General features: G+C 38.1%; 1 protein-coding gene across 1 annotated transcript in view; it reads left to right on the top strand.

The window, feature by feature from the left end:
- Nucleotides 1-26,495, top strand: part of LOC309569128 (cubilin-like) — a gene marked incomplete at both ends in the record, with an annotated part of 322,027 nt that overhangs the window by 93,880 nt on the left and 201,652 nt on the right. The window contains 10 exons of the mRNA XM_082274890.1: nt 3,681-3,746; nt 6,296-6,430; nt 6,517-6,634; nt 7,307-7,482; nt 7,563-7,644; nt 7,743-7,870; nt 8,376-8,491; nt 9,724-9,949; nt 12,388-12,506; nt 13,132-13,342. Coding sequence (XP_082131016.1) covers nt 3,681-3,746; nt 6,296-6,430; nt 6,517-6,634; nt 7,307-7,482; nt 7,563-7,644; nt 7,743-7,870; nt 8,376-8,491; nt 9,724-9,949; nt 12,388-12,506; nt 13,132-13,342 — 1,377 coding nt within the window. The remainder of the gene's footprint in view (nt 1-3,680; nt 3,747-6,295; nt 6,431-6,516; nt 6,635-7,306; nt 7,483-7,562; nt 7,645-7,742; nt 7,871-8,375; nt 8,492-9,723; nt 9,950-12,387; nt 12,507-13,131; nt 13,343-26,495) is intronic.

Raw genomic sequence — 26,495 nt, 5'->3', positions numbered from 1 at the left:
CTCTTTAACTTAATACCCCTGAGGAAGCCATACAGGCGAAATGCGTTGGAAACAGTTCTGCCTTCCATCTGTTCATCTATTTACTATGATGTATGGATTATACATATTGGGATGGATTTGAATAATGAATTTTAAATTCCTTTTTTGATACTAATAAAGTATAATAGTTTTATAGATCTAAGTCCAGTTTCTCTTTTTCTCTGTTTAGCATATGCCATATTTGGGGTGTGGTGCTTGACATGATTGGCTAGGTCAATATAATATCATTTTTTTATGTTTATTCTTTTTCTCTACATGAAAAATAAATAAAGATTTTAGATCTGTCCATATATATATATACAGTGCCTCCGGAACGTATTCACAGCGCTTTACTTTTTCCACATTTTGTTATGTTACAGCCTTATTCCAAAATGGATTAAATGAATTACTTTCCTCAAAATTCTACAAACAATACCCCATAATGAAAACAGGAAAGACGTTTGTTCGAAATCTTTGCAAATTTCTTAAAAATTAAAAAATAAAAAAATCACATGTACATAAGTATTTACAGTCTTTGTCATGACACCCACAATTGAGCTCAGGTGCATCCTTTTTCCACTGATCATCCTTGAGATGTTTCTAAAACTTGATTGGAGTCTACCTGTGGTAAATTCAGTTGCTTGGACATGATTTGCAAGGGCACACACCTGTCTATATAAGGTCCTACAGTTAACAGTGCATGTCATAGCACAAACCAAGCCATGAAATGCCAGGATTTTTCTGTAGACCTCAGAGACAGGATTGTATCGAGGCACAGATCTGGGGAAGGGTACAGAAACATTTCTGCAGCATTGAAGGTCCTAATGAGCACAGTGGCCTCCAACATCCATAAACGGAAGAAGTCTGGAACCATTCAGGACTCTTCCTAAAGTGGGCCTCCCGGCCAAACTGAGTGATCCGGAGAGAAGGGCCTTAGGCAGGGAGGTGACCAAGAATGTACTGTGTACTGACCGTACTGTGCCCACTGCCCACCACTCATATAGGGTGGCACAGCACCTTGCAGATAAAAAAGTAATTAAATTTTTGCTCTGTAATATAATTGCAGTTGCCTGCCAGTTTAGTGTCAGGCCCACAGACTGTACTGTGCCCACTGCAAATGGACTGTTTGCGGTGCCTTAAAGGGAGAGTTTGGTCTGTCAGAGTTTGGTCTGTGACTGTGAAGTGGGCCTAACCCTTACACTACCTGATCGATACAACATCATACCTGATCGTATACACACACTGGATGTTTTAAAGCACGTTATTCCACACAATTTAGGAATGTTAGGTGATTTATGCCCTTTATGGATTAACACCCGACTCTGCGTCAACTACGTAATTTTCCAAGGGAGTTTTGCCATGGATCCCCCTCCGCCATGCCACAGTCCAGGTGTTTGTCCCCTTGAAACAACATTTCCATCACTATTGTGGCCAGAAAGAGTCCCTGTGGGTTTTAAAATTCGCCTGCCTATTAAAGTCTATGGCGGTTCGCCCGGTTCGCCCGTTCGCGAACATTTGCGGAAGTTCGCATTAGCGCTTATGCCTGGCAGCACTGGGGTGAAGACCAGGTCTACCCAAATCATTGCTCATGGCACTGTAGTTATGAATTATCTCATAAAATGGGTATAACCATGAATTGAAAAATAAATGTAAAATTACAATTGCCAGTCCCAATTTATTTAGATTTTAGCTGGAAAAAATCAGTTGATGATGATATACACAAGAACTTTTCTATGTCATTATAGACAATTGTCAGGAGACCATGACAATCAATTACAAGTTGGACAGCGGGACATCAAGATAATAATAAGATAATAATGACCATAGTGTTACACATGAAATAATTATACGTTTCTAATTCCCATACACGTCCACAGAGGTCATTTTTAGAATTTGCTTTCCTGTCTCACGATTGGTTAGATCTTCTCTGGTACCTGTATAAAAGGTGATGCGGAAGATGAGTGTCACACCAAGCTTCAGAGAGAAGATATTTCACCTTATATTGAAGGAGAATTCTGAACAAGATGAATGAAAAGGTCTTCCTCCTGCTTCTGGGCTGTGTTACGGGGCTGGTGACCAGTCTACCTCTATCTGCACAAATACAGGTGAGATGATGAGTTGACATGAACAGTACAGGGGAAAGGTGACAACTATATTTAGGAAAGCATAAGATCCAATAAGTTACTGACAATATTAGCTAGAAATAAAGTGTAATCTAGCCAAAATTGTTTCCCCCCTTAGTTTTAGATAAAGTGGTGGGGTTTAGGAATCCTATTATATTTTAAAACAGTCAACTTCCCATTACTTTCTGGGTCCACTGTAGGGAGATTTGACAATTGCCTCGGCCATTGCCATTAGGACAGAAAGTGAGGGGAAATCCAAAATGTTATAGTTGTGACCAGAACAGGAGATACGGTAAACTCTTCCAATGATGACTGTTGTGGTAAGGAAAGGATTTTAGCTCACTTTTGAGAGATTTCCAGTAGGGCTGAGGAGGACTCTTTTAGATAGGGATGGGTTGGGGCCAAGACTTTTTATCTCTTATTATTTTATTTGAATTAAGATAATGATATAATGATACAAAACATTTACTTTTCAGTACCATCTACTTGGGGTGAACAAAGATGGTAAGTTTTTTAACATTCTTGTTTAAAGAATAATTTTTGCATTCTTTCTGTTCTCTATCAGCTGTTTTGTTTATTCTGATTTTTCCCCAATTTATTGGCCTTTTATTTTATAACATTCCTAATACGAAATCCTAATTCCCAAATCAATAATTTTTTTATACTGCTCCATTGGCCCTAATCAGCCTGACCAGACAATCTATGAAGTTATTTTTCTTTGCCCATCTTGAACCAGCCCATGATGAAGATTATTCTACATTCTTATAGCTCTTATGGTAAACACCCCCTACCTTACAGAGACCCTTTCACCAAAATAAAACATTGCAGATAAAACCAGAGAAAATAAATTATTTGAAATGCTTGTTTGCAGTATTTTCCTTTTCATAAATGATTTATTATTCATCTGCAATGTGGCTTTGAAATTGCAAAGACATTTTGACTACTCTGAGAATAACTTCCCTAGCACAGCCCCCTCCCTCATTGCTTCTCTTAGCCCTCCCCTCTACTGGGAGTGTCCAATTACTGTCTGTGCTGGCCCAGCATCTCCGTCCCTCCCCCTTACCTCCCCACATAACCTTTCCTGTAGCTGCTGCGGGAGGAGTAAAGAGAAATACCATAAAATATCACTTGAGTGAAAGCTCTGAGTCTGCCGGGGCTGCTGATATCACATACAAGCAGCCGTTTCAAGCTTTCCACTTTTTACACAAGGGAGGTTTTTATATTTAATGATATGTTTTTTAGACCCTGGCAACAGGGTATTTTTTAAAGTCATCTCCCCTTACTTAGGTGATGGTGTTAACGATAATCATGGTGACTGAGGCAAACACTGCAAAATTAAAGGATTACCCAACCAGAAGTTTCACAGATCAGCGATAGATAGCTTTGTAGAGTTACACTTTCTTACTATTATATAAACCAATTTTTAAAAATAGGTTCAATATTTTTTTTTATTACTTTAGTAATCAGTATTTTTTTCAATACTTTTTTTGTTTGCAACTATTTCACTAGATGTGCCTAATGTGTATTTTGTATGCATAGCTCCAAAGAATGAAGGCTCAGAAGTACCTCAAGGGATCTTCAGCAGGATTTTGAAAGCTAATAAGGGTAATTATTCCAAATCACGAGATTCTTTACTGCATTATGAGTGTGCTAAATCAAGGCAATAGACAAAAAACAATAATAATGAATAAAGTTATGAGTTTTAGGATCCTTTAAATCAGCCTTTCTCAACCTTTTCAACACAGAGGAACCCTTGAAATAAATTTCAGGTCTCAGGGAACCCCTGCTAAAAATAACCATATTTACAACTCATGATACTTTAGAGTGATGGTCAGTGGGATGAATGCTCCTTAAACTTGTGGACAATGGCAAGAATTACCTTCTTCCAGATAGCTAAAAAGATGAATGGTGTTAGTGGGAACTTATCTGAGAGGCAGAAATTGCTCATTGCTCAAGGAACCCCTAGCAACCTCTGGAGGAACCCAAGGGTTCCACAGAACCCTGGTTGAGAACCACTGCTTTAAATCATGCACTGATGGAGTAGCCAATAGCGTGAGAGGCAAAATATGGTGCTCTTGTCTTCAGTTACAAGATCTTCATCATTGCTGAATGATTTTTTAAAATCAGTATTTAATTTCCAAAAACACTGATTGGTTATTCCTATTCACTTCTACCATTGCAGTAAAACTTGTGTTACAAAGAGGTTGATTTATTAAAGGCAAATAGACTGTTCACTTTAAAAAGGAAATTGCACTTTGCATGGGGATTTAGTAGAAAATCAGCATCAATATTTCTAGTAAAACTGTGTATTCTTCTTTGGCAATTTCTAGTCCTGAATCTTCAATTAAAGCTGAACTCCAGGCAGATAAAAATTCATGAATTAATGCAGCTCTGTATTCCTTACTACCAGAGATGTATAGTAACTAAGTAGAACTACTTCACTACTGTACTTAAGTACCAAAAGGCGGTATCTGTACTTTCCTGGAGTATAATTTTTTTCTCCTACTTCCACTTTTACTTCACTACATTTTTTTCGTTGGTTTCAATACTTCTACTCCGATATTTTTTTTTTTGTGCTGCAAAGTTACTCGTTACAATTATAAAAATTACCACTGCCAGAACAGTAGATGGCAGGTTTCATGAAGTTCAAAATAATGTGTATAATGTCATGTGTAAATCAGCGCATATGAAAATCAATGCTACTGTATGTATAAATAAAATGGTCTACATATCTGCTGTTAAGGGGAAAGAGAACCTCCCCCAACCAAGGAGAGTCACAAGCGTACATAGACCTTATTTCTGGTAAGAGGCTGATTTTGCTTTTTTCACTGGAAGTTGAGAGCACGAGTTTTGCAGTTTTGTTTCACTGGAAGAGTCTATTTGGATATTATTTTGCACTTACCTTCATCCGCCGGGTAAGGGGGAAATCCACAAGGTGGGAGGAGTCTGCACCTATTATTTGGAATAGGTCCTGTTTGATTCCTGCACCTTTGAAAATATATTCATCTTGTTTTGTCACATATATATGGTATTATGGCATTATATATATGGACTTTTTATTGACTTTGATTTCATACACTCTTCCTTTATTTCATTATTGGAATATATTGTTGTATATCACATTGGTTTATATATGATTTTGCGCACCAATAAGCTGTGGAGAAAAAAAACATGCAGGGAAGAGAAGGAGGGATGCTTTAAAGAGGAAGGGAGGGACATCCTTTATCTGTTTTTGTTTACAAAAAGTTACAGCCAAAGGAATTGTGATTGTCCTTTAGGTTAATCATTTGAAATAATAAAAAAACAATATGACGTTCAAACTTTTGACTTCTTTCTTTAATAACTACATAACACAGTACTTGTACTTTTACTTTCAGTACTTGAGTAGCAAAATTAGAAAAAAAACTACTTGCAATACTTAAGTACAAAAAATGTTGAATACTTTAGTGCTTCTACTCAAGTCACTTTTCGATAGAGCACTTCCACTTCTACTCAAGTCACTTTTTGATTGAGCACTTGTACTTTTACTCAAGTATGGGTTTCGAGTACTTTATACAAGTGTGCTTACCACATCTTAACTGTACACTTTTTCAATACAAACAATTGGACATAGAATCAGCCTTCTGCAGTCCCTATACAGTAGAGCTCAGACTAGGGGTGGGAGAAGTAGCACAAGGAGTATGTTAGCTGTGCTGTATTGAATGCTGCATTGTTATAGGAGGAGAGAGCAGAGTGGGAGAAACATGAGCTCATCGGACCTGTAAGTGTTACTTAATTGTAGCAGAGCAAAATTGGGTCTTCTCCCCTGCCAAGCAGGGCTGTGCTGTGTCATGGATCTGAGTAAAGCTGGACCTTTGGACTACATGGAAATATCTAACAGGTTCCTCCAAATGCACAGATCCCCACGTTGCCTATTGTATTCTGTTGTATACCCCAACACTGTATTGTACTGCATCTGATTAGATTAGACTCAGCCGCTGTTAGTTCCAAAATTTTCTGTTTGGTTTCTTCCATTTTTTTAATCAAAGGATGTCAGATGAGAGGGGACCGATAGAGCCACCCATATAGCAAACTTCAGCCAGTTCACAGTGTATGGGCAGCTTAAATCAAATGCATTTTAGTGTATTAACTATAACCATTTCCTGTATCTTCAGACAGCAAAACACCCATGTATGGAGGCGATATGCTGATACAAAATGACCGCAGCGCCATTAACTGTCCTTCTTGCCTTTGGCCTAAAAGTGATGATGGTACTGTTCCTGTTCCCTACGTCATAGATTCCAACTACAGTGAGTTCCCTCTTTTTTCTCTTGTATTGAAGTATTCGTTACTATTTGTTATTTGTACAAACCCAACCTTCTATCTTTGTTTCCAGGTCCCAGTGACCTGAATAAGATTGTGCTCGCCATGGCAGAATTTGAGGCATTGACTTGTGTGAGATTTGTGCCTCTTACAACAGAAGAAGATTATCTCAACATCACACCTGATGATGGGTAAGGTTTTCTATTGTCCATCATAGTTCTCTATATAAAGGGAAACAGTAGGGAGCATAAAAAACATAAACACCTTAGACTTTACTGCACCTACCTGTGCATGACGGCTTCTCTTTTTTATTTCCACCAAACAAAAACTTTTGGACTCCTCTATACATTTGCAAATATATGGGAAAGTCACAAGTCAAGACAACAATAAGGTGCTTCTTGGTTGTCTCCTTTTTCTTTGTACCTAGCAGTAAACAGCACAGAGATATCGGATTGTATTCCCTGCACTGCTTACATTGAGTAGATCATAGAAGAATGGTAGTAAATGAGAGGGATCTGGGCTGAGTGTCAACAGACTCAAAGGATTCCACTGAAAAAAATCCATATTTACAATTAAAATAAAACCAAATTTGATTGTTGAAAATTGAGCAGCGGATTACTCAATCCTTGGAGCCAGCACAACGTTATTTAGCTCCCAAACACCTTACCTCTTACTAGAATTGGGCACATGCATAGGGATACACCTGCTGATATAAATTAGAAAGATCAAGGACTTAGCACAAAGAGATATTGTTTACTATCTGTAGCTCGGATTCAGTCATTGTTTCTAATAAAACTATTGTCTTTGGCTCCTAAATGGTATTAAAGCGTAACTCTTTTGAACGGTATATTTACTATTTCTAGCTGCTACTCATATATTGGAAGAACTGGTGGAAGCCAGACAGTTTCATTGGGTGGTGGCTGCATCTTCAGGGGGATTATACAACATGAACTAGAACATGCCCTGGGCTTCTACCATGAGCACACGAGAAGTGATCGTGACAATTATGTTGACATCAATTTCCAGTATATCTCTAAAGGTACTGCGGACATTTACACAAAGAGAATTCAGCCATGTTTTCAAAAAAGAGACATTACCACTGCTTTTGTCTTGTTACAGGATACTGGGGTAATTTTGCTAAAGCGGACACTAATAACCTGGGCAGTCCATATGACTACGGTTCAGTGATGCATTATGATGCGTAAGTTATGACTTTTCTGTTAGCTGGTGAATTACTGATAAATTATAAAATATTTTAATGGTAAGATGTCAACTTTATCTCCTTTCAACATTTTCCAGCTATGCATTCTCCAACACTTCAAACCAACGCACAATTGTCCCCAAGCCGGACCCCAGTGTGCCTATTGGCCAGACAATCGGACTGAGCGTCTTGGATGTCTCTAAAATTAACCGACTTTATCAATGCAGTAAGTTTCTGTACATTCCAGTTTTGGATGATATTTCTTTTTTTTCACAATTGCATTTTAAAGGAATTTTTACAGTTTATAATAGAAAAAAAAGTTTGATCAAAAAAGCTAAATTTTCGCTTTTTGGCCAGTTTTCTTTAAAAAAATAAAAGTTATAAATCAGAAAAAAGTGTAATTTTCACCATGAAGTGATGATTCAATTTGTCCCGAACAAACAAGGTATAATTCCCTTGTATACACAAAGTAGTTGCAAAGATACGTGCCGTTTTACTAACACATGCTATAGTTGTAGCACTGCAGTGAGGCATTAAGGATCTTTTATTTTTATCATAAAGGGGTTAAACTCAATGTTCGTTTGGTTTTAGGTTCAAAATGCTATCAGTTTTAATCTAATAGAAGGTTTATACCCTCTCCCCTGTTTCCAACCAATTCATTATCAATATTATTATCAGTCTATTCCTCCAGTAACTAAATACAATTTATATGTCTATTTCTTACTTCTTAGGTGTCTGTGCTACTTTGCTTAATAATAAGACAGGAATTTTCACTTCTGCCAACTATCCCTCTGCTTATCCTGATAATGCTGACTGCGTTTGGCTGATCAGGGTTCCATCAGGGCAGGTAAGAAAACAGAAATGTAGACATGCAAAACCTAGCTGGGAAACTGAACCTCCATCTGAAGATTGTTTTGTAGACCCCCTGAATTTTACATTTATAAAATAAAAAGAGACTTGACTAGTATAGAGCCAAGCAATAGGCCCAAATACGCCCAAATACTCCCAACCTGAACAGCACACATTTATACATTGAAGAGGCGCCATAGCGGTGGTTTGACTTTATGGCTGAGACAGAGGTATAGAGTAGGTCTTTTAAGATGTAAATGCCTCTGAACCTCATTCAACCACAAATTGCTCCATATTTTGGAATAATACTTCCCTTCATTATAGCCCACTTTATAGTCTGCAGACTATCATTACTGCTTCATGGCTGGGATCCTATTTTGGCAACTGTGAAGCACCAGATTTCTTTTACCCCACATCTGGTACTGAGGGGATAGTAAGAATGGGGATTTTAGCAGGAACAAAATGGGTCTTGGCTTATTTACATCTCTGGTTCTTACAAGTATGTTATCAATTGTAACAGAATTGCAATATCTACAGACACCGGTTTCTTTTAATTTCTTCAATATAGCATTAAACTAAAGACTTCCATTAAACATTTCTTCCTCCAAATGTGTCTTGTTTAAGCTTATTTGTCTCACTGAAGAAACTACAAGGAAAATCAATGGAAAATACCCACATGTTTTTAAGAGATATCTTAGCTAGAAATGTCTATAGCTACAGAGTTATATAGTCAGTCAGGTTGAAAAAAAGACACAAGTCCATCTGGCTCAACCAATAAAGACAAAAAACAGTAAAGAAAAAACGACCACACAATCCCATATACACAATCCTATACCCGCAGTTGATCCAGAGGAAGGCAAACAACCCCTGCAAAGCATGATCCAATTTGCTACAGCAGGGGAAAAATTCCTTCCTTATCCCCCCAGAGGCAATCGGGTATTTCATGGATCAACTTTACCCATAAATATTAGTACCCAGTTATATTATTTTCACCTAGGAAAGAATCCAGGCCATTTTAAAAGCAATCTAGTGAGCTGGCTGTGAGATCATTTAACATAAATTAGAATCCTACATGTTCCTATGTTTTTTTTTTCTGAAGGACTTTTCCAGCAATAATATAGTCATCGGTTGCATCATATTGCAACTACATGATAACCTAGTTTACAGTTACAGATATGTGATGCTTATGTTTTACTGTAGATTATATATTTTCTTTGTGTCACTTTTTAGGCTTCACTAAATTTCAGTAGCTTTAATATCCAGTCCACTCCTAACTGCGAGTCGGACTACATGAGGATCTATGACGGTCCCACTAAGAACTCTCCTGTGTTGTTGGATAAAATTTGCGGCAGTCAAACCATCCCTCCAATCATCGCTTCCACAAGCCAGATGCTGGTCCAGTTCGTCAGTGATGGGGCTGTTGCTGGTGTTGGCTTCCAAGCTACATATAGCTCAGGTATGCCGATTTATATTAATGATTTAGAATGTGTTCAGAGAAAAACACTGAAGAATCACAGATGCAGAGCCAAGGAGGGGATATTGATACAACAGTTCAATGTCCTCGAACATATGTTTGCAAACTGTGAGGTAATCCATGAAGTCTCTTAGTATTTACAATCAAAATTACCAGTCAGTCACTATAAAGTTGTATATAGGTTATTCAGTGCGTATGTTGGTCAACATTACGAGTGATAACATTTACCTCTAAGGCTTATTTTGGATCAGATACTGCATAAATTCATTTTCCTTGAGGTATATCCCTGCTCCCTGCCCTACTGCAAAACTAGGAAGTTGGAAAACTCCCTTGGACTTCTATGTGGTTGACAATGTCATCCAAATTTCTCCAGGGTAGAGTTCAGGGACCAGACTCCTTTTCCCCAGCACTGCATGGGTTAGATGCTTGCTATGCTTAGAGAAGTTTGGAAAAGTTCAAAATCTTACCCTGGCAGCCAGTGTTCATCTATGCTCTCCAATGTCCCGTTATGTGGGCGAGCCATCAACATGTTCACATACAATGCATGACTGCTGATCCTGTGTTGTACTTGATGATATCTGAGAGACTACAGCCAGGGGAGCGGCAAAAAGAAGCAGCTTCAGGGACCAGTCATACAGCATGGAGGAAGCCTGTGGGAGAAAGAAATAAGGAATGCATTTCAACATATTTATCACCTTCTACACCAGGGTTTCTCAAACAAAATAACGAATTATCACTTCAAATGTAGGAAATGGTTGCCACCATCCCTTCTATACAAATTCTATACAAAAATTATTTTGGGGTTTTTAAAGGCAACCAAAGACAAAAAATATCCATAAATATTAAGTTAAAAAAGTTTTAATATTTTTTTCCATTACTTAAAAAAACCTCTCAACCATGGTTCCCTGGAACCCTATGGTTTCGTCAGAAGTTACATAGTTACATAGTTAGTGAGGTTGAAAAAAGACACAAGTCCATCCAGTTCAACCCATGATGCGTGTGTGTTTGCTTTTAACCGTACATTGTGTACCCCTGTATGTTGTGGTCTTTAAGGTGTACATCTAATAGTTTTTTGAAACTATCTATGCTCCCCGCTGATACGACTGCTTGTGGAAGAGAATTCCACATCCTTACCGCTCTTACAGTGAAGAACCCCTTACGCACTTTAAGGTTAAACCGCCTTTCCTCAAGTTTTAGTGAGTGGCCACGTGTCTTATTGTATTCCCTTTCTCTGAATAGTTTGTTCCTTATGCTAGGGTCGCCAGTACAGTATTTGTACATTGATATCATATCCCCCCTCAATCGTCTCTTCTCCAGAGAGAATAGGTTCAGTGCTTGTAGTCTTTCCTCATAGCCGATGTCCTCCATTCCCCTAATTATTTTTGTTGCCCTCCTCTGGACTTTCTCCAGTTCCAGCACATCCTTCCTGCGGACCGGTGCCCAGAACTGGACAGCATACTCCAGATGTGGCCGGACCAGAGTCTTGTAGAGCGGGAGAATAATCTCTTTATTTCTGGAGTGAATCCCCCTTTTTATACATCCCAGTATTCTGTTGGTAGGGGTTCCTTGAGCAATGAGAAAGTTCTGCCAATCAGATAAGTTACTTCTGTCCCCATTGATCCTTTTAGCTATCTGAAAGAGGGGAATTCTTCCATGACCACAAGTGTAGACACAGTGGTGTAGTGCTTAGCACTTTCACCTAGCAGCAAAAGGGTCACTGGTTCGAATCCCAACCACGACACTACCTGGAGTTTACATGTTCTCACTGTGCCTCCATGGGTTTTCTGGTTTCTTCCCACGCTCCAAAGACATGCTGGTAGGTTGATTGGATCTGGTCTAAATTGGCCCTACTATGTGTAAGTATTAATGGGAGTTAGGGACCTTAGATTGTAAGCTCCTTGAGGGCAGGGGCTGATGTGAATGTACAATGTATATGTAAGCGCTGTGTAAATTACAGCACTATATAAGTAACATAAATAAAAAGCAAAGCGTAAGAAGCATTCTTCATACTGACCATCACACTAATGTATCATGAGTTGTAGATAAAGTAACTTTTATCTGGGGTTTTCCCAGAACTGGAAAGTTATTTCAAGGGCACCTCTGTGTTGAAATGGTTGAGAAAGGCTGTTCTAGACTAAAGAAGCAGTTAACCCATGCAGTGGTTGTGCCACTTCTGGGTAAGGCAGAAGACATAACTCTCCCGTTCTTGCTGTGAAGCAGAATTTGGTGCCTGTGTAGGCCATCTCTAGGTCTAAGCTCTGCTATGAGGGTTAGAGAGCGGGGTCCTAGCCTAAGACTAACCTGGAACTCTGAAAGGGAGAATGAACTATGTATATACAGTATATATGCCTAAACATATAATGATGTCATGTACTGTTATGAATCTCTTTACTGTATTGATTATATCTATATTCTCACAGTTCAGTGTGGAGGAACCTTCTTTAACTCTAAAGGCAACTTTGCATCTCCGGGATACCCAGGAAACTACAGTCCAAACATGAATTGTAACTACACCATCACAGCTCCTGTCGGATATAAGGTAAAACAAGATACCTTAAAATTCTCTCTAATTACTGGACTTCCTAATTCTCTAAAATTGTCACATAGGCAAAACTTTATTGTTGGACAGACACATTACAGTCTGAATGTACAACCCGTGTTAAATTCACCAGCGTTTACCAGGGCCTACCTGAGTAAATGGAAACTGAATGTATTGTTTAGGCCTTTACACTACATGGCTGTTGTCAAATCTAAAGTAGATTGCTCTAAGACTATCTACCACCAAGACTTTATGGATCATTCCTCAGTGATGAAAGGAGGTTTTGGTGGTAATTTGTGAAACTGGCTGAAATCTGGTGGAGTGACATTTGTAAGCTGTTTATGAAGCCTTACTTGACTTTACACGACAGACTCGCTGGCTTGATCACTAAATAAAAATAGAAGCAATAAAAGAAAACTAAAGCTGTGTTAAGCTGCAATAAAATAAATGTTTGCTCTTGGGTTTAATAGTGCCTTAATGCCATACAGCATTTTAGATAGACTGTAACATCGATGAATTGTAAGCAACAATATACTCACTCCCTTTTATGCAATTAAATTGATTTGTTTGTTCATTTCATGAACACATCGCTGTCATGTTAGTCATAATTTTATTTCTTTTTCAGATTGCTCTGACCATAAGTGACTTCCATGTAGAGTATGGCAGTTTCTGTATGTACGACTCTCTAAAACTCTTCATAGATGGTACACAAAGGGGTCCATTCTGTGGTGATCGCAGCATCCCTGTGTATTACTCCAAAGGCAATTCTATGGTCCTCGTATTCCGCAGTGACAAGTCTAAGCAGGCCAAGGGCTTCCAAGTCTCTTACACCTTCTGTGAGTAGCTCAGTTCTATCTGCTTATATCTAATATCAGCAATGGATGTTATCAGATAATAGAAGTCCCATTTTTTTTTTCAAAGCAAATTTATCTTGAATTATATTGCCTTTAGGATTTTACAAACATATACTGTATACCTACATATGATAAGCTTCCTATAAAGAATCATATTAGTATGTGGTACAATTTTAGAAATCTTGTAAATCTTTTATATCTGTTTACAAACTACAAATCTTGTATGTTTTAATAGTTTGTAACTATGTGTACATAAGGGGCCGCCATTTTGTTTTGCTTATTACAAATGTAGGTTATTCTTCCAGCTTTCTTATGTTAGACATTCATTGTGCTTCACTGCTCCTCTCTGACCCTGCAGGTCTATGGTCAGGCCTGACTACATGAAAACTACTGACTGTTTATAAGGTTACATGTGCTAATAGTTATTTATTATAATCAGGAGCAGAAGAGAATTAAACAAAAAAATGATATTTATTTCTTTCAGCCAGCTTAATGAAAGAACATATTGCATAAAGAAATGTAACACTGCTGTGGTGTAAATACAGATTTTGATAGCAGGAGCTCAGTTTACACACACAGCTGAATGATCTTCAATTACAATTAAAAGGAACAAAATTGTGGTGCTAGGCTTTCCTATTAGACGATCCATCAAGCACAGAACACACTGAAAATAAAGCCTCGTACACACGCAACGAATTTCCGTACGTCTTTTGTCCAGAGTGGTGTCTGTTGGTTGGAATGTGCTCTAGACTGCACACGAATTTTCCCGTACGACAGAATTCTACTTCAGAAGTGATGTCATGTGTTGGATTGCTTTCTATGTGTTCTTTCATCTCTGAGCATGACTAGTCTTGCTCATCAGATTTTTCCCCATTGAAATCTGTACTAATGAGACGAAAATCGGACGTGTTTTGACGGAGGACAAAAATTTTATAGCCTGCAAACCAGAATTTTTTCGGCCGAAAAGTCGGAGTCGGTTGTCGGAAGCACCATACTAACAAGCCGAAAATCGGCAGATCGGTCGTCGGACGAAATTTCCTGGCCGAATTTCTACTCGTGTGTACGGGGCTTAAGAAACAGCATACAGTATATTAAATGTTTATATGTAAAATAAAGATTTCATGCAATTAAAATAACAATATAAAAGAAAATTAAATTCAACTGACTAAAACCCTTTATGCAGACATGGTGTTCACAAGATCTCTAGTGAAATTGAAATCTGTTAATGAAATACAACGTATCAAAAGAAAGACCAACAAGCAAGAAAAGATAACACAATGTGCAAATAATCATCATTTTACCCTTTAATATTCCTAGCAGACAAATACAATGTATTACAATGGGAATGTATGGGCAGATTCTTTTTGAGTATGTGCCATTGAAACTGGATAAATAAATATGTGTAAATGTAGTTAAAGATCTATTTATTATTTAAATATGGTTTTAATATTTGCTGACATTGGCCCATCTTTGATTACAGTTCAATAGAAGCGCAACAGATGTCACAAAGAAAAAATCTACCGATTCTGGAAGTAAGGGACATCACTACCGGACACATTGGGAATTTGATGGAGCACGTATAGAAAAGTTCACACATTTTTCCATATATAATGATTGAAGTGGGATTTTTTTCTGTGGTATATATGACAGTCTAATCTGATGTTTCCGTTTTCTTATTAAAAATAAAATATATTAAAGCATTAGTGCATCTGTGGTATTATTTTTGAGTGGCATAGTCCCTGATTTCTCAACGGGACTTCAAGTGGACATTGCAGCATAATGAAGTCCATTTATTAGTCCTAACCCCTTCCCTGTGAAATGCACTGCCTAATCATAGTTCAGAAATGGACCTGTAAAGAAAAAAAAGTAGATTATGTACTTAACGGTATCTTGCCTAGATGAGGGTGATGTCACATTCCTTCTAGCAAGATCCTGGGGAATGCAGAACAGCCAAAATCTTGCAAGAAGACGTTTTTGTACTGGGATGAAGTGACTTTTTGCATGATATAGGGAACTTATCGCTTCCCAGCAATCCTGCAAGCAATCTTAAAGGATACGTTCACCTTTATTAACATGTTACACATATTCAGGGTGTAACATGTAACATGTGATGAATGCACTGACCTCTGCGCCCCCCTCCTGATCCTTGCTGTGACAGCAGACCAGGGATCTTCTCCCCGTGTCTGGTGCCACAATTCAAAAAAGACACCGTGTTCTCTAAATGGAAAACTACAAGGTCCAGCAGCGTTTGCGGCTGTCAGCTTGTAGTTTTCAATGACCACTACCACAACGCTGTGAGTACTGTGGTATTTCAATAAAAGAGAAGTATGGGGTTTCTGTTTCTTTTTCCAGAATCATACTTACCTAGGTGGATGCAGCATCAGTCCGATTCTGATGACAAGGCAGAGTTCAAGGCAGACCACCAATCTGTGAGAGGGAAAGATGGAGATCTCGTGTTTCTGCTAAGCAGTAACACGGATCCCTGTTTTCCCCCAGGGCAAGCACATACCCCACAGTTAGAAAGCACTCCCAGGGAACACATTTACCCTTTGACCACCCCCGATGTTAACACTTTGCCTGCTAGTGTCATTAGTATAGTGGCAGTACATCTTTCTAGCAGCATATCTCAGTAATTTGTTCCACTCAGCGTTACCTTAACTCTGACCAGTCTCCCAGTCCCTGCTGCCGAAAAACACCCCCACAGCCTGATGTTGCCACCACCATGCTTCACTGTTGGGATGGTATTGGGCAGGTGATGCGCGGTGCCTGGTTTCCTCTAGATCAGTGATGGCGAACCTTGGCACCCCAGATGTTTTGGAACTACATTTCCCATGATGCTCCTGCACTCTGCGTGTAGTTGAGCATCATGGGAAATGTAGTTCAAAAACATCTGGGGTGCCGAGGTTCGCCATCACTGATCTAGATATAACATTCAGATTTTAGGCCAAACAGTTCAATCTTGATTTCAACAGACCAGAGAATCTTGTTCCTCACAGTCTGAAAGTCCTTCAGGTGCATTTTTACAAACTCTAAGTGGGCTTTCATGTGGTTTGCACTGAGGAGAGGCTTCTGTCTAGCCACTCTGCAAAAAAGACCAGCTCAGTGGACAGTTGCAGTGATGGCTGTCCTTTTGGAACTTTGTCCTATCTCCACACAGGATCTCTGGAGCTCAGTCAGAGTGACCATCAGGTTCTTGGTCACCTCTCTTACTAAGGCCCTTTTTTTTCCCAGAGGTTTTCTACTCCATTCTTTTTTCTTTTTTTTTTTTAATATATATAATATTTTTATTATTTTCAAGGTAACAATACTAAAATTACTTTCACAAAATCTTTCATCAGAGATATATTTTCTACTTCTCCCCAGCAAACTCTTCCTCTCCCCCCCCTTCTCTTCCACCACCTTTCCAATCCTCTCTTGTGCATCCTCCCCTCTTCCTTTAAATTTAAATATTCCTTTCTCTCCCATCTCTCCTATTTATTCAAAATTTCAGCATATCTGCTAGTGTTTGTAAATTCCTTCCATTTTTTCCATTTATTTAAAAAAATATGGTATCGATTCTTCCTCCTTATTTCCTATATATTCCATATTATATGTGTATTCTATTCTTTGAAACCAGTCTCTAATTGTGGGGCTCCCCGAATCTAGCCATTTTTTGGGATTGTCCCATTGGCTACATTTATCAAATTTGGCACTATTGTGCTTTTATATTGCTTTTTTTATTTATCCGATTTGTAAAATAAAAATACCCATGGATCGTCGATGATGTTTTTGTCTGTAATCTCCCCAATAAGACAACTCTGGTTATTTCATGTGTATATTCATGTGACTCCCTATATTTTGGTGGGATCTATACATTCCTATCCAATTGTGTTCCACTTAACGTGTTTTCAATCCTGACCAATCTTTTATCTGAATTTGTTTTTGCCCATTCTATAATTCGTGAAATTATGACGGCTGTGTAATATCTTTTCACTTCTGGTGCAGCAAGCCCCCCTTGTGATTTATCTTTGCTAAGTAGTGTGTACTGTAGCCTAGGTTTCTTACCTTGCCAGATGAACTTCAACAATATTGTCCTAGCTGTTTTAAAATATGTCAGTGGAATCGCTATTGGTAGCCTTTGAAATTTATAAAAAATTTTGGGGAGGATTACCATTATGACCATGTTTATTTGGCCCAGCCATGAAAGTGGGCGTAATTATATTTTTTTAAAATCTGCTTTTAACTCATTAAGTAAGGGGATGTAGTTGGCATGGTATAGATTCTTTGTCGGGTCAACTAGTTTTATTCCCAGGTATTTTAATTCGGACTTTGCCCAAGTAAACGGAAATTCCTGCTGTAAAGCTAGCACTTCTCTCTTGCTAAAATTTCTGATTTGAGTGGGTTGATCTTAAAATTTAAAAGTTCCCTGTACTCTTTAAATTCTTTTATTATATTTGGAAGAGTTGTTCTAGGGTTTGTGATATAGAATAGAACATCACCAGCATATGCTGCTACTTTATGTTCTTCTTTACCCCCCTACTCCCTTAATACCCCTACTATTCCGTATAGTGGCAAATAAAGGTTCCAAAAAGAGGACGAACAGCAGGGGCTAGAATAGACATCCCTGTCTCGTTCCATTATTCATTCCAAAGAGAGGTGAAAAACTTCTGATCACTTTTATCCTTCCTATCAGGTTCTTATATAAAGCTTTTATCCATTGGATCATTCTGGGACCGATTCCTAGGTCTATTATTGTTTCTCGCATAAATCCCCAATCTACCCTGTCAAATGCTTTTTCTGCATCTATTGACAGCAGGAGATCTGTGGCCCCAATGCCTCTATTTTTATGTAATAGGAATAGCGTTCTTATTCCATTATCCTTCCCCTCTCTACCTGAAACAAATCCAGTCTGATCCGCATGTATCCAATCAGGCCTCAGATCTTTTAATCTAGTGGCCAACACTTTTGCATGTAACTTTGTGTCAGAGTTTAGCAGCGCTATTGGCCTGTAACTCGAACACAAAGTTACATCTTTCCCTTCCTTTGGTATTACCGTTACATATGCTTGTAAAGATTCTACTCTCATTTCCTTTCCTTCTATACCGTTCATATATTTACATAGTTTTGGACCCAATATTTCTTTAAACATCCTGTAGTACCGGATCGTAACTCCGTCGGGGCCGGTACTTTTCCCCGTCGCTGAGTTTTTCAGTGCCAACTCTATCTCCCCCTGTGAGATTGGCACTTCTAACCTCTGTAGTTTTTCCGTTGATATTCTGGGTAGGTTTGCTTCCTTTATATATTTTTGTATTCTTTGGTTTCTTTTTTGCTCTATTTCTTGTGACCCCTCATGCTTTGCTGTGTATAATGCCTCATAGAAGATTTGAATTGCTTTAGCTATTTCTGTTGTTGAGTATACTTTTTCTCCTCTGCTATTTTTTATCTTTTTTATATAATTGATCGACTTTCTGTTCTTGACTATTTTAGATAAATATTTTCCTGGCTTTTTTCCCCATTTATATCTTTCTCTTGCCACTCTGTTAAACGCCCGTCTCGTCTCTTCCTTCGTGAGCTCTTGTAATTCATCCCATTTTACTACTAAGGTCTGGTGAAACTTCTGCTTCTATTTTCTTTTTATATTTTTGCTCTAGCTTGTGTATTTCTGTGATCAATCTATTTATATTTAAGGTGCTTTCCTTTTTCTTCCTAATGTATGCCTTATGGGCTTCCCAGATTGTAGCGTCTGATAAATCAGGGGTTTCATTAGCCAGGAAATATTGTTCCAGTTCTTTTCCTATCATTTTAGCTATTTCCACATCTTGTATCAGTTCTTCATTAGGTCTCTAGATGTTCATGTTTTTCTGAGGCCCTGTAAATTTTATTTTCATCATTACTGGAACATGGTCTGACAAAGTCATAGTTCCTATTGAAGTATTTTCTATTAATTCTAGCAACCTATGCTCAATCATTATATAATCTAATCTTGAGTACGTCCCATGGACAGGAGAACAAAAGAAGTAGTCGTTGGATTCTCCCCGCATCCACCAACTGACTGTTAAAAAAAAAAATTCTCACCATCCTCAATTGGTGTCCGACTGTCCCCTGTGCACGAGACGTACAATCTAAGAGTGGGTCTAGGCAAAAGTTAAAATCCTCTGCCAGAATCACAATTCCGTTTTTAAACTGTATCAGCTTTTCCAATACTTTTTTCAAGTATCCTTTTGGATCCATTTTTATTTGGACAATAGATATTTGCTACTGTGCATTCTGTCCCCTGAAATTGTCCCTTCAAAAATATAACCGTCCTTCTGGATCAACTAGTCTATCTTCCAAGGAAAATCTTTAAAATCTTACATCCTTTGCTAAACCAATTGCCACTTCCTTAGCTCTCTTAGCTGGGGAGTCCCCGTAGTACCATACCGGAAAATATTTTGAGAATAATTTCACATTTGTATCTTGTGCTATATGTGTCTCCTGTAGGAATTTTATGTCAGCAGAATAGAGTTTAAGTTCCTCTAATGTCTATGTCTCTTGTCTCTTGATTGGCAGATGACCCACATTTGATTGTCCTAAGATTCGAGAATATTGGCAGAAGGTGCAACAACGTATTGGGGAGATTACAGATGAAAACATTATCGACGATTCATGGGGATGTTTATTTCACAAGTCGGATAAATCAAAAAAGCAGTATAAAAGCACAATAGTGCCAAATTTGCACTATAAATGCAGCCAAGGTGGCAATCCCAAAACAATGGTTAGATCCAGAGAGCCCTACAATTAGAGACTGGTTTAAAAGAATAAAATACACATATAATATGGAATATTTAGGAAATAAAGAGGAGGAATCGATACCAAGTTTCTTAAATAAATGTAACAAATTGAAGGAATTTACGAACACTAGCAGCTATGCGAAAATTTTGATAAAATAGGAGAGAGGGAGGGACAAGAATATGTAAGTCTAAAGGAAGAGAGGAGGACTCACAAGAGAGGATTAGAAGTTTGGTGGAAAAAAAAAAAGGGGGGGGGAGGGTTTGCTGGGGAGAAGAAAAAATATATCTGTGATGAAAAATTTTGTGAAAGAAATTTTAATATTGTTAACTGTTTTTGAAAACGAATAAAAATATTATTAAAAAAAAAAAAAGAATGGAGTAGAAACCCTCTAAAAAAAACCCTCATTCCGAATATTGGGGATATTTTTGTGTACTGCTTCCCACCTCCCCCTGTTCTCCTCTCTCCCTTTTTCTTTTTCTTTTGTAGTACCTGCTGACTTTGTCACAAAAAAGATATAGGTTTTTAAGGTATGGTCCATTACCCACCAGATATACCCCCACCAATTTGATGTTGAAGGGTATACTGGATGTTTCACCACACGTGCAAACATTCTTGGTGCCTAGATGGCCGTATCTGGCTTGGTATTGCTTCTATGTGATAGAATTGGTTAGCATAGATAGAATTGTAATTTTGAGCTGTATATATGTATGTAAATGTATAAAATCGATTTTTATGTATATTTAAAATTTTTATTTTTTTCTTTAAATGTGACAATCAAAATTGTTGAGGGTACCTTAGCAGAGTGAAAATTATCCTTTGTTCTGCTAAATACGTAGGACCTCCAATCTATGAAATAGCATGTCACGTCTCTGTACAACCTGTTGAGCTGCTAATTTGCTTGTTTTTACTGTATATTGTAGTTTCTCTACATATTTTTAAATGACTTTACAATATTAAAATGTTTAATGATTTTACAAATTCATGACTGTTTGTTCACCACACATGACAATCCCACATCCTTAAAAGTCCTTTTACTCATAAGAATGGCTATCTAGCCTTTCTCATTTCTTGATCTTGAACTGTGCCATTCTACTTGGTCTCAGTGTGCCTTTTCTCCACCTTTGGGTACCAACCAATTGGCTTCACCCACATTGTAAATAATTGCATGGTGTGACATCCCTATCCTTCTTTCAAGCAATGTTACTTTGGTTGACGTAAATATTTTTGGCAATTAAATTAACACTACTTCAGCCCCGGAAGGTTTACCCCTCTTCATGACCAGGCCATATTTTGGGATATGGCACTGCCTTATTTTAAATTGACACCTGTACGGTCGTGCGACACTGTACCCAAATAAATTGATGTCTTTTTTTCCCACAAGTAGAGATTTATTTTGCTGGTATTTGATCACCTCTGCGGTTTTTATTTTTTGCGCTAAAAACAATTAAAAAAAAAATATATATATATTTTTTACTTTATGCTTTAAAACATACCCAATAAAAAAATTTAAAAATCTAATTTCTTCATCAATTTAGGCTAATATGTATTCTGCTACATGTTTTGGTAAAAAAAAATCCCAATAAACGTATGTTGATAGGTTTGCGCACAAATTATAGCATCTACAAACTATGGGATATTTTTATGGAATTTTTCTTTATTTTATTTTTTTTTAATTAGTAGTGGGGGTGATCAACATTTTTTAGAGGGATTGTGACATTGCGGAAGACAAATTGGACACTTCTTTTGGCAGCATTGGTTTTAGGGGAGATCTGTATGAGTTGGCTTACAGGTATGTTGTGGGGTGGACACTGGGGATGTTTTTTTCAAGTGCACTCTTTTTTTGCATGTATAGATTAATGGATAATTTATGTAATTTTGTAATCATATTGACTGAATGTTATGCCTTTCAGGAGTGATGTATTAATTCCCTGATGAAGATATCTATATGTATTGCTATCGGAACTCTTTGGAACTATATACCACTCCAATCAGTAGTCCAACAATTTTTCATCCTTCATTTGTATTTTTATTCATATTTTTTTGTCTATGTAACACCAAATGTATGTTGAATATGTGTTTATACACCTTTATTGATACCTACATGGTTATTGCCCAAAAAAATAAATATTATTTTTTTACTATATCCTATTGGATGACAACTTAATTGGAATTGGTTGCCATAAAGTCCCACCAAATAGAGGGTTTCTCCATATAATGACAAATTGGACACTAACCTACACTTTTTACACTTTTTTTTGGACAGTGATAGTGATCAGTGCTAGAAATATGCAATGTCACTATACTAATGACACTGGCAGGAAAGGGGTTAACATCAGGAGCGATCGAAGGCTTTAATGTGTTCCCTGGGAGTGCTTTCTAACTGTGGGGGATGTGCTTGCACTGGGTGAAGACCGGGATCCGTGTTACTGCTTAGCAGAAACACGAGATCTCCATCTTTCCCTTTCACAGAATGGTGGTCTGCCTTGGACTCAGCCTTGCCATCAGAATCAGACTGATGCTGCATCCACCTAGGTAAGTATGATTCTGGAAAAAAACAGAAACCCCATACTTCTCTTTTATTGAACTACCACACGGCCCACATCGTTGTGGTACTTCATTGAAAACTACAAGCTGACAGCCGCAAAGGCTTCTGAACCTTGTAGTTTTCCATCCAGAGAACTCTGTGTATTTTTGGAATTGTGGCAGCAGACACGGGGAGAAGATCCCTGGTCTGCTGTCACAGCAAGGATCAGGAGGTGGGGGGGGGGGGGTGCAGGGTCCGGTGCATTCATCACATTTTACATGTTACACCCTGAATATATGTAACATGTTAATAAAGGTGAACGTATCCTTTAACATTGCCTGCAGGATTGCTGGGAAGTGATAAGTACCCTATATCATGCAAAAAGACACTTCACCCCAGTACAAAAATGTCTTCTTGCAAGATTTTGGCTGTTCTGCATTCCCCAGGATCTTGCTAGAAGGAATGTGACATCACCCTCGTCTAGGTAAGATACGGTTAAGTACATAATCTACTTTTTTTTTCTTTACGGGTCCATTTCTGAACTATGATTAGGCAGTGCATTTCACAGGGAAGGGGTTGGGACTAATAAATGGACTTCATTATGCTGCAATGTCCACTTTAAGTCCTGTTGAGAAATCAGGGACTATGCCACTCATAAATAATACCACAGATGCATTAATGCTTTAGTATATTTTATTTGTAATACGAAAATGGAAACATCAGATTAGACTGTCATATATAGCACAGAAAAAATCCCACTTTAATCATTATATATCTTCAAATGTGTGAACTTCTTTATACATGCTCCATCAGATTCGCAATGTGTCCTGCAGTGATGTCACTTCCTTCCAGAACCGGTAGATTTTCTCTTTGTGACATCTGTTGCTCCTCTATTGAACTGTAATCAAAGACGAGCCAATGTCAGCAAATATTACAACCATATTTAAATAATAATTTGATGTTTTTGTTTCACACTTTATTATCGATTTATATTTAAAAACATGACCAAACTTTATTTACATTATTACATTTACATTGATTTATTTATCCACTATCAATGGCCCTTATTAAAATAGAATCTGCCCATACATTCCCTTTTGTATTTGTCTGCTAGGAATATTAAAGGGTAAAATGATGATTATTTTCACATTGTGTTACCTTTTCTTGCTTGTTGGTCTTTATTTTGATACGTTGTATTTCATTAACAGATTTCAATTTCACTAGAGGACATGTGAATATCATGTCTGCATAAAGGGGGACTATGGTGGGTTTTAGTCAATAGAATTCCATTTTCTTTTACATTGTTGTTTTAATTGTATAAAATCCTTATTTTACATATAAACATTTAATATACTGTATGCTGTTTCTTATTTTCAGTGTGTTCCGTGCTTGATGGGTCGTCTAATAGAAAAGCCTAGCACCAATTTTGTTCCTTTTAATTGTAATTGAAGATCATTCAGCTGTGTGTGTAAACTGAGCTCCTGCTATTAAAATCTGTATTTACAAGACAGCAGTGTTACATTTCTTTATGCAATATGTTTTTTCATTGAGCTGGCTGAAAGAAATAAATATCATTCTTCTGCTCCTGATTATAATAAATAACTATTAGCACATGTAACCTTATAAACAGTCAGTAGTTTTCATGTAGTCAGGCCTGACCATAGACCTGCAGGGTCAGAGAGGAGCAGTGAAGCACAATGAATGTGTAACATAAGAAAACTGGAAGTACAACCTACACTTGTAATAAGCAAAAAAAAAATGGCGGCCCCTTATGTACACATAGTTACAAACGAATAAAACAAACAAGATTTTTAGTTTGTAAACAGATAAAAAAAAATGTACAAGATTTAAAAAATTGTTCCACATACTAATATGATTATTTATAGGAAGCTTATCATATGTAGGTATACAGTATATGTTTGTAAAATCCTAAAGGCAATATAATTCAAGATAAATTTGCTTTAGAAAAAAAAAATATTATTATAAATTCTATTATCTGATATCATCCATTGCTGATATTAGTTATAAGCAGATAGAACTGAGCTACTCACAGAAGGTGTAAGAGACTTGGAAGCCCTTGGCCTGCTTAGACTTGTCACTGCGGAATACGAGGACCATAGAATTGCCTTTGGAGTAATACACAGGGATGCTGCGATCACCACAGAATGGACCCCTTTGTGAACCATCCATGAAGAGTATTAGATAGTCGTACATACAGAAACTGCCAAACTCTACATGGAAGTCACTTATGGTCAGAGCAATCTGAAAAAGAAATAAAATTATGACTAACATGGCAGCGGTGTGTTCATGAAATAAACAAACAAATCAATTTTATTGCATAAAAGCGAGTGAGTATATTGTTGCTTACAATTCATTGATGTTACAGTCTACCCAAACTACTATTTGACATTAAAACAGTATTAGACCCAAGAGCAAACATGTATTTTATTGCAGCTTAACACTGATGTATGCTTTAGTTTTCTTTTTAGGCTTATTTCCTTTAAATCCAAAATCCATACCGGGCCCTTGGGGTCTAGTACACATTTTAAGGGGAACTCCACACCAAAATGGCGTGGAGTTCTCCGAGCATGCAGCCTGGCAGGTCAGGAAAGGGGGGGCGAGCGAGCGCCCCCCCTCCTGTACCATATCAAACTGCTTGCCTTCAATATGGGAGGGTGCTTTGGGGTGCCCCACGAAGCACTTTGTCCCCATCTTGATGGGGACAAGGGCCTCTTCCTGACAACCCTGGGCTGTGGTTGTGGGGGCCTGCGGGTTGGGGGGCTTATCGGAATCTGGAATCTTTAACAAGGAGACCCCCAGATCCCGCCCCCCCCCCGTGTGAATGGGTATCAGGTACATTGTACCCCTACCCATTTACCAAAAAAATGTACTAAAGGGAAAACCACAGAACAAGTCCTTTATTAAAAAAAAAAAAATAGTGTCCCTCAATGTAAATCCATCGCAAATCATGACGCCCGCCGACCCGAAAAATAGAAAAAAATTAAAATACGCTTCGCCTCTTCTGAGGCTACACGCCGTATGGCACTCTTCAGCTTTGACAGCTCTTTCATAGGCAAGGGGTGGGGCCACCTGGTTACGTCACTCGGTGGCACCACCCCTTATGACATCACATGATGTCATGTGAATGGGTAGGGGTATGATGTACCCGATACCCATTCACATAGGGGGGGAAGGGATCTGGTGGCCCTCTTGTTAAAGGGGGCTTCCAGATTCCGATAAGCCCCCCCACCCGCAGAACCCCACAACCACAGCCCAGGTTTGTCGGGAAGAGGCTCTTGTCCCCATCAACATGTGGACAAGGTGCTTTGGGGGGCATCCCAAAGCACCCTCCCCATTTTGAGGGCAAGTGGCCTGGTATGGTTCAAGAGAGGGGGGTGCGCTCACTACGTTGCAGAAGGCTCCATACCTCATACAGATGCCCCACTTTACTGGCACATTAAGGGGACCCCCGGCATGATATTTAAATGAATTTTCATTTTTATTATTTCACTTTAAGCATAATTAAAATCAGTAAATCACTGCTCCTGTAAAAATTATTGTTTTAAAAAATGTTTTTTGCATTGATACATGTCCCCCAGGGCAGTACCTGGGTCCCCATACACTTTTTGTGGCAATAACTTGCATATAAGCCTTTAAAATTAGGACTTTTGATTTTTCATCTTCATGTCCTGTAGACTTTAATAGAGTTTGCATGTTCGCTAAAACGTTTTCCCTGTTCGAGATGTTGCAAACCGAACAGGGGGGTGTTTGGCTCATCACTACTCATTCATGCAGAGTAATGTCTCACTAATACAGGAGGTGTGTTACTGACCAGATCACCAGGTGAAAACAGGGGGGAAA

The sequence above is a fragment of the Pelophylax lessonae genome, assembly GCF_965119305.1.
Source record: "Pelophylax lessonae genome assembly, chromosome: 13".
NCBI classification, from domain to species: Eukaryota; Metazoa; Chordata; class Amphibia; order Anura; family Ranidae; genus Pelophylax; species Pelophylax lessonae.
The sequence above is the reverse complement of the archived record's forward strand: the minus strand, read 5'-3'. Positions and strand labels throughout refer to the sequence as shown.